The 13,872-nt window shown below is 32.7% G+C and overlaps 1 protein-coding gene across 1 annotated transcript in view; it reads right to left on the reverse strand.

The window, feature by feature from the left end:
- The window catches only part of COL4A5 (collagen type IV alpha 5 chain), a 262,054-nt gene that overhangs the window by 17,407 nt on the left and 230,775 nt on the right, over positions 1-13,872 (reverse strand). The window contains exons 37-41 of the mRNA XM_004022429.5: positions 13,063-13,189; positions 10,052-10,132; positions 9,318-9,416; positions 8,725-8,775; positions 7,210-7,395 (exon numbers count right to left, since the gene is read on the reverse strand). Coding sequence (XP_004022478.1) covers positions 7,210-7,395; positions 8,725-8,775; positions 9,318-9,416; positions 10,052-10,132; positions 13,063-13,189 — 544 coding nt within the window. The remainder of the gene's footprint in view (positions 1-7,209; positions 7,396-8,724; positions 8,776-9,317; positions 9,417-10,051; positions 10,133-13,062; positions 13,190-13,872) is intronic.

The following is a 13,872-nucleotide window of genomic DNA, read 5'->3' on the forward strand; positions in this document are numbered from 1 at the left end:
AGGTCACATTTTTGATCCCATCCTTTCCAGTACTCTTATGACTCAGAATCAATGGCTTCATGCTAACAAGGCAGCATGGCTTAGAGATCATGAATGCTGGACTCATTAATCAATCATTAGCTATTTGACCTCTGTAAGTTTTATTCATCACCTTGGCCTCAATTTCAACTTCTTTAAAAGGGAAATAAGAATAGTACCTACTTTATCAGGCTGTTCCAAGAATTAAATAAGATAATACCTATAAACACAGTGCCTGGCACATAGTAAGAATTATACAAGAATTTTAAAAGAATTATTATTATCTTCATTACTAGTAAAACTGAAGGTAAGAACATATTTTAAAATATGAACCTGTTTTTAATCTTTCAGCTATTTCTATGTGATTTCATAATATAATACTGTCGAGAAAGAGGAAGCAGGTTCACGACAGTGCAACAATCACTTATCTTTAAACAGTTTAAATCACATAGTCACCCTAGCCCAGCAACCAGACACTCTCAGAAATTCCCTTCCCAATCATAAAGAAAGGGTTGGGTATTTTGAATTTAAACAAATAAAAACAATTATTGAGTTCAAACCCCTTGGTAGGGTTTTCTGAGAAAAATTGTTACCTTCTTCTATAATGTGTAATTTAGAATAGAAATCAGGTAGCAAATCAGATTATTAAGAGAAAAGTAAAGTATCTGTGAATCAATCTACCAATGACTAGGGTAAGATTAAGAGGAGAAAAAAAAGGAACATTTTATTCTTCTCTCCCCAATCTGAAAAGTAATCAGAACATGTATCATTTGAAAAAAAAAAAAAAGTAGGCATGTTTTGGGCATTGTTCTGTTTGCAATTAAAAGGAAATTTGGGTAAATTTACATGTTATTGATTCAGACCTATTGTTCTAGTGTCTCTCAAATTTAAATTACTGATTTGCTAATAACACAAGGGGCATGAAAGTTTTATTTATAACAATACTTGATAGTCACCCTCTTTCATTATTGAAAATAGCCATGAAAACACAGCTCTGATCAATCTCAGGCAAAATAAAAACTTCAAGGCAATAAAATCAACACACAAAGGTTACAAATGGGTCAGATGCCTGCCTAAATAATGCATCTTAAATACAAAAATAAGTGTATTTCCATTTAAAATTCAACATGTTTCTATGTATGAATTACCTATTATAAAAAATTGAAACCACAAAGACCTAATGTCATTTCAAACTTGATTATAAACAAGTCACATTACCTTCACCAAAATGTTAAATACCAGAGCACGTAGTATTTGAGGATAACAGCACTCTTCAATGACTTCTGAATTATAGCAAAAAAAAAGTGCATTTCTCTTGTCACACATACAAAGCATTAAAAAAAAAAAATTGACCAGTCTAACCTTGAAAACCTGGGAAGATCAGAGTTCACCAAAGCCCAAAGATCGATGTTAGCAGTATCAGACATCACACAGTACAAAATAAGATTATGAGTTAGAAGTGGTTCACATTATAGCACAAGTTAAACAATAATTCTCTTTGCCAGCATTTCTTACACCTACAGCGTAATCAGTATGCAAACAGAACCATACAGGAGTATAGAGAGCCAAATATTTTAAAATAGAGCTTATTCTATGAAACAAGCTGCTAGTTTTCATTATTTCAAATGAAATGCTACAATGGCTTTCCAAAAGTTAGAACCTCAAAATATGAAAGTTGGAAAGGGAGTACCACTTCATTGATAGCCTTCTACTCCTTTGGGTAAAACTTTAGGGTAAAAGTTTATCTTGGCCTCTGCCACTCTTTAGCAAAAACACAAGGTGCAAATTTGTTGGTATAGGCAGACTGCTCCAAGAAGCTACAGTTAAAGACCTTACCAGGCAAATAAACAAAGATCACAGATGACCTAATAGAGAAATTAAAATACAAAGATACAATGGCCATTACCAACTGTACTTTTGTTTGTCTTCTTTGAAAATCATTCCATGAAGACAGATCATGATTTTTAAAAATAATCCATCAAGAAGCTTTCTTCTCTTGCATTATTACTTGTAATATACTCAAAGAGAAAAAAAAAAAACAAAAAACAATATATATTTGCTCACCATTGAACTTGAAAACTAAGGGTAGAATTTTCCAAAGATGTGAAGACCATCACTGAAGGGGCCCTTCAAAAATATTTTGGCATGCAATATCCCACCCCAAACTACAGAAAATATCACATTTACTTTATATTATTTGATGTACATATGAAATTAGACTATTAACTATTAAAAGAAGGATCATTAAAAAGATAAAAAGCCTATAAACAGGACAACTCTTGGTTAATGTTAATTGACTATAAACCCAATTTCCTTTTCTTACAAGTCTTGCTATGATTTATAGGTTGAGGTTTGCAGAGAGAATAAATTGTACTAGCATACTGAATCCTAGAAATTAGAAGACCGAGGATTTATTCTTGGCTCTACTACTTACTTATATCTATGAGATTCTGGGCAATTCAATCTCTCTGAGCTTGTTTTCTCACCCACACAATGGGAAGAGTGTTGTCTACCCTAATCTCCTTCAGAGTCATTTTAAAGATCAAATATATTTTTTAAAATGTTGACCTGCCATGTGCAAGATGATACAGGGAACACAAAGATTAGCTAGACCCAAACTCTGCCTTCAAGGAGCATGATATAAATGATGGTATGTCATATAAATATAAACCATTACTATACCAAGTAATAAGACTCTTAAAGCATTTGACAATTTGAAATCCAGGAGGCCAAAAAATCAGCTTCTGTTTGTTTAAATGGTTTCTAAATCACATACAGCAAACTGACTCAAGACAACACTTTGAGCAGAGTCTGGCAACACTATTAGCTAGATAAATTAGAATTTCTACTTAAGATAATTCAGAGTTTGAGTAAAGACATTTTATATATGTGTTTGCTATAGAAGGACCCAAATAAGAACTCTTAGAAAAATATGTCATTGAAATATATGATATTTCAGTCTAAGTAATAAGGAAAACTTCAGATCATATCATAGCAAAACTTCTAAGACTTTAATTTCTAAAAGGTAACATTTTAATGAGTTATATGCCAAGTCAATTTTGTACACGAGTTTCTAAATTAATTATTTCTCAAATGACCTAACAAAGTTTAACTGAAAAACAAAACAAAAAATCTCTTATACATGAGTAGTAATAATTAAAGATAAGCTAATGAATTGATTGGTAAATTTTAAATCCAGTTTCCACTTAGGGTTGCAGTCTTCAATTGCTGCAAAGAAGAGAATACTACAGATACTGGGTTCCAATAACTAAATAATTTAGAATACATCTTGTAAATAAGTTGTCAAATCAGTTTTAAACTAATGTGGCTACTTTCCTTTTTTTTTTTTTTCTCTGAATATATTCTAGGTCCTTGGAAGAAAATAATCTTGTAGCTGACAGTAAAGTCTGGAAGTGATCAAGGCAGCAACTTCTATGCAAGTCAGACAGGGGAGGACTCAAAATTACTTCAAAGTATACCCTAGTCTTCTCTTTATCTTGGCAATAGTTAAATAGCATGCATTTGTCTTAATCTTTTTGATGACATCCATTTAGGAAAACACAAGAAACAGTTAGTAGGCGTTGATGGAGATTTAGAGTTAACAGAAAACAAAAAAGCAAAGGCAAGGCCCAGTCTGCTATGCTAAAAGTCTCCTAAAATGGCAGAAGCAGCTTTGTTCAATCACTTATCATATTTATAACTAGAATAAGAGGCCAGATCATAAGCATCAAGATATATAGCTGTCTGTGTGGAAAGATGATACGTTTTACTAGTAGAACAGACACTTAACTAAGTACTGGGGAACCCAAAGCCAGATTCCCTGCTATGCCAGTAACTAACAATATGACCTTGAGCAAGCTTATTCACTTCTTTGGGCCTTAGTTTTCTCATTTGTGACTAAACGTTAGACAGATTCCTCTGAGCCCTCTTCTCAATTATGCCTTACTCCTTGGGCCCTGTCCTTGATCTGTTGAGTCCACTGTTAGCAAGAATCTTGCTAGGTCAGTTTAGGATGAGTTTCCCCTGCCCCCGCCCCCCCGATATCTGATCAAGTTTCTTATTCCTCATCCTTAATGTCTAAGTCCTTAGACTGCCTTTAGCAAGACTCTAGCAAGACTCTGGCAAGACTGCAAGGACCCTAATAGGCCTTAGACTACCTTTGGTGAGAACTCTAATAGGCCAGTTTAGCAAGAATCTGTTTACCCCTGATGTCTCCTTTTAGTGATTTTTCATCCACTGAGTCCTTTACTCTGCTAGTTGAATAAAATCCCCATTTGACCTTGTTGTACTCGGACCTGAGCTCAGTCTCTCTTTCCTATTGCAATAGTCTTTCCTCTAATGCAATAGTCTTGAATAAAACCTGTCTTACTACCATTAGCTAGTATCTAGTGAATATCTGTTTGACTAATGTAAAACTTTCTGGAGTGATACTATATGGTTATATGAAATAATGGGTTTGTGGGGTAGTAATAAATCAAGGAATCAATTCAGATAGAGATAGACTGCTTCCTAAAAAGCATCTTGAAAAAGTATAAACTTTAAAATAATAAGAAGAGAAAATTTCCTGCCATTCCCAGTAGCTAGAACTCAGGATTATACTTTTTCCCCTTTTAGCTGCTCCTCAGAAATGTGAAAAGGGCTCTTTATCTTGAATAATAAACACATTCAGATATTTGTGATTCTTTTTACTTCTGATTAGGTGAAAATCTTTTAATATGAATCAGCAATTTTCTAATGGGCAGCTCTTGGTAACTATTTCTAGGTGTGTACTGTTTATATGTATAGGATGAAAATAAGATTAAGAGGTTTCTAATCTTTGGTGGTTACACTAATTTTTTTTTTTACTCTGAGCCTGTTAGTCTGTTTACATATAGCAGAATTTAGAACTTTGTGACAAACAAAAATGTGAAGGTGGGATGGTTTGAAAAGTTACAAGAGGTATGGTTCATCAAGAATTGCATATTTGCAGAATCTGATAATATATATTATTCTTTAAAAAATATCTTTTTGAAGAATAGTTTAATTTCAATAATATTAGCAGATACGAAGCAAAAATAGGAAATACACAGAAAGTGTAAAATAGTATACAATATAGTTTTGAATACTATAAATTTCCAACTAAAAAAACATAAATATATAAATTTTAAAATGATAAATCAGTTTTTCTAAGTAGGTTATTTTGAGTTATTCTAACAGACAGAAAAACTGGACTGTACAAATTCCTAACAACTTTCAGAGATAGACCAACATGTAAGAACTGAATTGGCATATATGCTCTTAAAATATATTCAAATACTTGAAAACATTAGACAAAGGTGTATATATACCTATATATACACATATACATACATATGTGTATATAAATAATATATACATACATATAAATATATATATAAATAAAAGAAAAAGTTTCATATTTCATGCAGATACTACTTTGGAGTTAAGGAGCTAACCTGTAGGACCTGGATAGGGATCAAAGTTCACCAAGGCCCAATGTCATCATTAACAAAAAGGAAAAAATATCAAAATTGTTAGAAATATCAAGAAACTAAAGCATTACGCTAATTTTTTTCAAGTTAAACTTTAATTCAATAAAAGAATACTCTGCAAGTTTATATTCATGCATCGGTATATAAACCAAATTATCACCACTTCACATCAACATAAAAATAAAAACAGCACATGTGACATATTTCGAAAAGCCAAAAATCATTCTTATAATAATCATTACTATAAGTGTAGACAACAACAATCAATTCTAAGAGCAACTGGGTTTAAAATTCCATTTTAATTTGTAGTTTATGAACTTGTTGAAAGGTTACAAATACTCATCAGATATGTGTTCTTCTGACTACTTTTGTTATTATTTCTCTTAGAAATGGTAATTTTAAAAAAACTTTTATGAATGATGTCTTTATGTTGACATATTTCAAAATAATTTTCAATACTGAACTCAATTGCTGATAATAAATAGCCACAGTGCTGATTAAAATACTAAAAAGGAGAATAGTTTGGTTTATTTGAATTATTACATGCATAACCAAGCAAGATATTCGTGTCAATGCTTTACATTACATGCAAGAGAATTAACATAGCTGAGAGCTTCACTGATTTTCTTCAATAGTAAAGCAAAGGAAAACTTTAATTAATACCTTCTATAAATAGTCAGATCAGATAAAATCTGGTTTTGAAAATGATCTTCTGAACAAAGTGTGTGATCCCATTGATTCATGTTTTTACAGAATATCTTATTAAAACTGACTGCAATCACTTCAGAGTTTATGGAAATGTGCACTTTTAAATACATTATAAAAATGAGTCAGGCCTTCAAAGGATAAAAATTCAATTTTTTTGTTTCTTTAATTTTATATTTATCTTACTTTAAAAAAGTCAATGAGGCCAAATTTTCAATAATTAGAAATTTAAAAACTGAATATTAAGTCTCAAGTATCTGTTAATAATCTATCTCCAGTGATTGGGCTCAGCAACATTAATCCAGAATGAAAATGAGCATTTCCACACTTAGTAAAATGAAATGAAACAGCACAAACACAAAAGGAAAAGTGAACACTGGATGCAAAACTGAGACTATTAGAGCAGTTAACACAAGACAAATGAGGTGTAGACATGAAGCTGGTATGAAGAGATCACTATTCAATTTAATCATGCTGTGATGTTGAAGATAAATTTGATTGCCTAGCTCCTAGAGAAGATAAAAATTTTTTATTGTGCTTAGTGACATGTGCTGATCATATGACAGAACCATAGCAACATTTTTGGTATGGACCACAAGCATCTATTGGGTGATCACTAAAATGATTTCTGTGATAACATGCTGAGAAGCTCACATTAAAAAACGCAGCTGGCATTTTGCTGTCAGGTTATCAGTATATATATATATATATATTTCCCTCAGTATAGCTTTATGTTTAATAAAAAGACTAATAAATTCACTATTTCCTTTTTTTCCTCCAAGTTGGTTTGTTCTAGTTCAGCTTTAAGTAAATGATAAAATACATTACTGAAAAGAATTATTAGATGCCATGGAAATTGATGGAGCCAGGAATAAAACAAGCTATTTCTTTTTAAGAAGTTCTTTGGATTGCAGATTTTAACGTCCTAAAGACTGAATAACCTGCCAGCAAAAATGGACTAATAAATAGACCATTCCCCTACCACTCATGTACATACCTGGTCTCCCAGGAGGACCTTGGGGTCCAGGGCTGCCTTTAGGGCCTTCCAGAGCTGGACCTGGAGAACCAGGAGGGCCTGGGGGACCCTGCAGACCAGGGAAACCATGAAAGCCTGGTTCACCCTTTGGACCTGGAAGGCCAGGGTTTCCTGGAATGCCAGGTAATCCTTCATCACCCTTTTGACCTATGAAAGCAAAGTCATGTTATAGAACATATTAAGTGATACTGAATACTAATTAGGCTTGCCTGTAAGACTAAAGCTACTCCCACTTATTAGAAAAAATAACGGAATTTACTAAGGTCATTTCTATCTCCTACCAAATCCCCAACCCATCCAGAAAACTAATTTTTTCTATTTTAGGTTTATCTGTTATCAGAACTATTTATTTGTTAGAGTATGTATAGAAATATAGAAACAATAATAACTTGCACTCTAAAAGATATCCTTTGTGTTGGAGATAGAGCAATGATTACATGACCAGTAGTTAGGAGGAAAAAAAGGAGAAAAAAACAAAAGTATAAAATATTTACAAGAATAGGTTAGAGATAGCTAGAGGAAATTCCTAACACAAAATATTTTTTTAATTATTTATTTTAATTGGAAGCTAATTACTTTATAATATTGTGGTAGTTTTGCCATACATTGACATGAATCAGCCATGGGTGTACAGGTGTCCCCCCATCTGTTTTGAGACAAATTTTTGAGACCATTGAAAGATATGATCTTCAATGGTTGCTGCGTGTCCCCAAAGACCATTCCATCCAAGATTTAGAATCACAATCTAGACAAACTGTTTTCAACAGCTTTTCTATACCACTGACATGCTGGAGAGCAATATAATAGTTGTACATTAGAGTAATAATTTTTATGTTGGATTCATAAAAGGAATACAGGAATTTCTAAGTGATCTATGTGTGGTTTGAAAAAATCCTCCATAAAAGCTGATGGTCATTTAAGAACATAAAAATACATATCTGTACACATTTAGTCATTTAATTAACTGCTTGGGGCTTACAATGAGAGTAAAAACAAATGAGGGAGGTAGATGTGTGTGCACACATACCATCCAAGATGCAAGCTATAAATTAAAATGGAGTTTTCAATAGACATTTGTATGATTGGTACATATTTCTACAGTTTACTTATATTATCTTGGTTTTGGTTTCCATGGAGAGAAAAAAGTATTTTTCTTCTGGCTAAAAGAGTTTTTAAAAAAAATTACTGAAAAAAAGAAAAACTTATTGAAACCTAATGCTTCCTACAATTTTGCTTTCTTTATCATTTCCTTAACATTTATTTATGAGGTTAATGAAGAAATATCTGTATATAAATTTTCTTAATTGTGCATTTTTTATAGTACAATAGCTTATACTAAGTTGCTAATTAAGAAATGCTTTAAGATGTAACACTAACTTTGAGTTGTCTGGGTTGTATGTGGAGATGAAAAAAATAAGTGTACTGGAGAATATTATCTTTTTACTGACTGATTTAACATGCTTTGTTAAAGTTTACCAGAAAGTCCTGGAAGTCCCGGGGGTCCTGGGATTCCAAAGCCTGGTTGACCTGTCAGAACATAAACCCAAAACTTTCAAACAGATAATAATAACTGAAATAAGAAGAAATTATTTTTGGATTATTTATGTTTTTAGCAAGTGCTACAATGTATATTATATGAAACATGAATAAGACTTATTTCTAACATGGAACTACAATTTGAACATGAAAAAATTATATAAACTTATATTCTATTTGTGATGAGTATTGAGTATATTTTTAAATACACATATCATATATATATATATGTTTATATATATTATATAGATTGCATGGTGAAAGAAGGTCATCCAGAGTAGTTAAAAAAAAGCTAGGTAGCTTCTTGACATGGAAAATTGAGCAATAAAAGATTATGCAGTTTTTCATAAGAGGGAGGCAACTTGATTCAATAAATGTGAGGTAATAGTCTCAGGAAGAAGGTTATTAGCAAGGGAGAAGTGTATAGTAACTTAGAGGATAAGGAAGAATTTCACTATGGATACATAAGGGTAAAAGTTAAAGTAGACAAGGAAGAAATTGGAAAATTAAGGACAATTAAAAAAATATAGTACCTGGTTCACCCTTCTGTCCAGCTGGTCCAGGAATACCATCTTGACCTGGTTTGCCTTTTTCACCTGGAGGCCCTGGTGGCCCAGGACGACCTCCACCACCTAAAGAACAGAGTACAGCAGGTTACACTTTTCTTCTCAATTTCCTTTTTCTCCTATATTCCCAATTCTTTCAATTTTAGCCTCAAATAATTCTAGCCAAAAGACAGAGTGTCTCTGGGACATTTCTTTAAGTCATGAAACCTTGTGGAAAAGAAAGAAAGGATAATGAGAATAAGGAACTGTTTTATCATCCACTCAGTATTCAAACTCACTTTCTCATTTAAGCTACCTTTAGAATATATAAAAAAGCAAGGTGTGTGTGTGGTGGGGGGAGGATGGAAGTGGGGTGAATTATAGGCCTCACAGGGGGCCAAAAGGAGTGATTTGCTTAGAACAGTAAACAAGCAAAACTACACTTTGCCATTCTAAAACAATGAGAGCTTCTATCTACTATTATAGGATACCTGAAATAACTCTCCTTGGAAAAAGTGAGCCTGAAAAATAAGTTCCCATAATAATAATTTTAAGCAAATCTTATTAAGAATTGTTCATTTCGTATCTAACAAGTAGTACGGAGTGAATGATTAGCATGTTTGTCTTGAAAACGCGTACAGCTCCCAGAAATGATTTAACTTTCCAAAAATGAATAAAGCCTTAATTTTATAGCATGGCAAACCCTTAGTTTTCATTCTTACCTACAGGACCAGGTTCTCCTGGAAGGCCAGGGTTCCCAGGAGGACCATTAATACCTTTCGGTCCAGGAAGGCCTGGGGTTCCTAGAGTAAAGAGCTCAATTTAATGATAAACAAAAACTGCATTGTTTTGAGAGCTACAATTCAAAGCTACAATTTAGAATGTTAGCATAGAAACAGTAAAGAATAGAAAGAAAACCCCCAAACATACTGGTGTTTGCTTGATGATTTAAGAATAATTTTAAGTTTTATACTGATTTATTCAGAGGCTGGCATTATTATATATTCATAATAAAAATAATTACCATCATATTATACTGGTAGTTAACTGATAGGATTCTATCATATGGATATATCAAATTTTTAAAAATCCATTCGTGTACTGTTGAACATTTGGGTTGTTGTCAGGTTTTAGCTATTATGAACACTATTCTATTTATGGAAACCTGGTCTACTTAGCTATTATGAGTAATGCTTCTATAAATATCTCTGCACTAGTATTTTTGTAGACACAAGTCTTAATTTATCTTTGGATAAATACTTAGATGGGGTGAAACTGCTGAGTCAGAGAATGGTTATATGCTCTGATTTATAAACAAACAACAATATTTGGGAATCCCAGCTGCTCCAGGTTCTTATATAACATATACTGATCCAATTGTTTTAATAATAGCCATTCTGGGCAGAAATGTAATGATACTTCATTGTGGTTTTAAATTTGCATTTCTCATATTGGTCACTTTTGCATGTGTTTATTGGACATTCGTCTTATCTTCTTTTGTGAAATACCTGCTCCAAGTTTTCCTCATTAAAAAAAAATGGACTGCATATCTTATTATTGAGTTGCAGAAGTTCTTTATATATCTCAGACATTAGTCATTTATGAGATATATGTTTTGTAAGTATTTTCTCCTAATGTGTAGCTTCCCTATTCATTTTTTAATTGTGTCTTTTGATTATCAGAAGTAAAGAAGAACTTAGTTTCTTTAAAATAAAAAAAACCAGTGTGGAGCAATTAGACATTCATATGAAAAAAAAAAATGAACCTTGATCCCTAATCACATGATAAAACTATTTTTATTCGAGACAGACTATAAACTTAAATATCAAACCTTCAACAGTGAAAGCTATAGAAAAAATTAGAATAGTTCCATAAACCTGAGTAGGCAAATATTTCTTAAATAAGATACAAAAAGCACTAACCATGAAAGAATAGTAAGAAATTAGACTTTAAAATGGAGAAGGAAATGGCAATCCACTCCAGTATTCTTGCCTGGAGAATCCCATGGACAGAGAAGCCTGTCTACAGTCCATGAGGTTGCAAAGAGTCGGACACAACTAAGTGACTAAACAACAAGACGACTTAAAAAAAAAAGAAATTGGATTTTATTAAAATTAACATCACGTAACAGCATTAAGAGTGAAAGGCAAATTTGCGACAGAATCTATTTATAATACATGTATCTGACAAAGAACTCATATTCAGAATATATAAAGAACTGCTCTGAATCAATACCAAAAAAAAAAAAAAAGGCAAATAACTCATTAAATAAGAGCAAAAGGACTTAGAGCAGGCTCTTCATGAAAATGCTACCCAAATGGCCAATAAGTATATGAAAAGATATTTAATGTTATTGTTCATTAGGAAAATGTAAGTTTAAACTTCACTGGGATACTTCTATATACTGACCAAAATTGCTAAAATTAAAAAGACTGATGATATCAAATGAGGTAAGGATACAGACAACTGGACACTTCGCAACACAAAGTACTAACCACTATATGATCATGGCAAGCCACTAGGAACTACCCGTAGACATTCATACATTGCAGGTGGGAATCTAAGGTATAAAACCAATTTGGAAAACTGACACCATCTACTAAACTGAAATGTACACCTACTTTATGATTCAGTAATTCTACCACATAAATTTTTGTGTGAGAGAAATGAGTATGTAGGCCCCTAAAAAACATGTTAAAGAATATTAGTAGCATCTTTTTTCTTTGTAGTTCCAAATCGGAAACAATCCAGAAGTCCATCTAGAAGAGAATAGGTAGTTGATTATGTTTATTTCTTCAATGAAATATTATGGAGCAATGATTAAAAAACCAAACTTCTGACAGGCAACAAGATAACTTTATCTTATATACATAATGATGAGTGAAAGAAGCTAGACACAAAGATATATACTGTATATATTAATGTGAATTTCAAAAACAGGTAAAGTTAATTGGTAGTGATAGAAGTTATAGTAGTAGTTACCTGGGAGAGGGAGGTTCACTGTGAAGGGGCATACGTAAATTTCATGTGGTAAGAGAATTGTTTTATACCTTGATATGTGTGGTGGGTACATGAATATATATATATATATATATATACACATACATACACACACACACGTAAACATTCATCTATTTTCTTGTACATTTTACTATATCTAGGCTATACTTTAATTAAAAGGTTAAGGAAAAGATAATCAAAAGATTCACTCCATCTGTGCCACAGTGCAATCCAAAAATCAAGCAAAAAATAAAGACAAACATAAACAGAGCAGACACTTTATCAAGTTCAGATCACCTATTTGATTATAGTGCTAAGACCCTTTGCTTGCACAACTCAGTCCTTATCATTTGAATAAACTGTATAATTGTTCTACCAACAGCTACCCACTGTGTGCCTGAGGACAACACTCTTAAGAGAATCAGCAGTAGGCAACGGTAGTGTACATTACCGCCTACAAAAATAGTAAGGCCTCTTAACTGACTTGTGGCTAGCAGTTAGACTCAAAAATGCTCCACCAGTCTCTCTGCCCACAGGATATTGTGCTGCTGAATTGGTAATGCCCATTTTCATTTTCTATGGAAAGAAAAGTAAAAGAGATAGTTCGAGATTGCATTGCTGGTCAGTATCTGGTTGAGAAATAGAACAGAGGTCTGTCAACTAAGAAGTTGCTTTATGACATAGATTAGAGTAAATAAGGAAGGAAAGAAGCATTTAAGAAAAGTAGTATTACCAGGGAATCCAGGAAGGCCTGGCTGTCCTTTTGCTCCAGGGGTCCCCGGTAATCCAGGCAAACCAGTTTCTCCCATAGAACCTTTGGTACCAGGGTTCCCTGGGTATCCAGGCAGACCAGGTTCACCCTAAAATATGAACAAAAAGATAAAACTGAAGTCTCTACATGATTTGGATTATATAACAACATAAAATTATTCATAGAGCTTTTACTGGATGTCAGGTATTCTGTTAAGTGCTTTACATAAATTGCTTCATTTAATCATCAAAACAGCCCTTTGAGTTAGGTTTTATCATCTCCATTTAGAAATGAGAAGATTGAAATCTTAGAGAAACTCAAGTGCCTAAGGTCTCTGGTAAGTAGCAGAATTGGGATTTGAACCAAGGTCTGTCAGATTCCAGATCTCATGCTATTCCCATGAAATGTAGATGCATTATTCTCTTTAATACTAATAACGCTATAAGAAAGACACTATTATTCCCATTTTACAGTGAAATAGCTAATAAGTGATGGAATCCAAATTTGGGTTCAGGTAGCTTGGTTTCAAAACATGTGATCATCATCCCTAGCATGCTACAATGAAATTAATTGCTTACAATAAGCATGCCAAATAATAACCACAGTAGGTTCTATTGTAAAAGAGAAATTTCACATGAAGAAGTCTATGAATTCTTCACTAGACATCTCAAATCCCCATTTCTTCCATGAAAACTTCCAGGACAAAGACAGCTTACCCTAAAAATTAGGGTAGGTTCTCATTCCATTATGTTTATAATGGTTTCACATATGCATGTGTTAACTCTTCAACTA

This window comes from Ovis aries, chromosome X (assembly GCF_016772045.2).
Source record: "Ovis aries strain OAR_USU_Benz2616 breed Rambouillet chromosome X, ARS-UI_Ramb_v3.0, whole genome shotgun sequence".
Classification (NCBI taxonomy): Eukaryota; Metazoa; Chordata; class Mammalia; order Artiodactyla; family Bovidae; genus Ovis; species Ovis aries.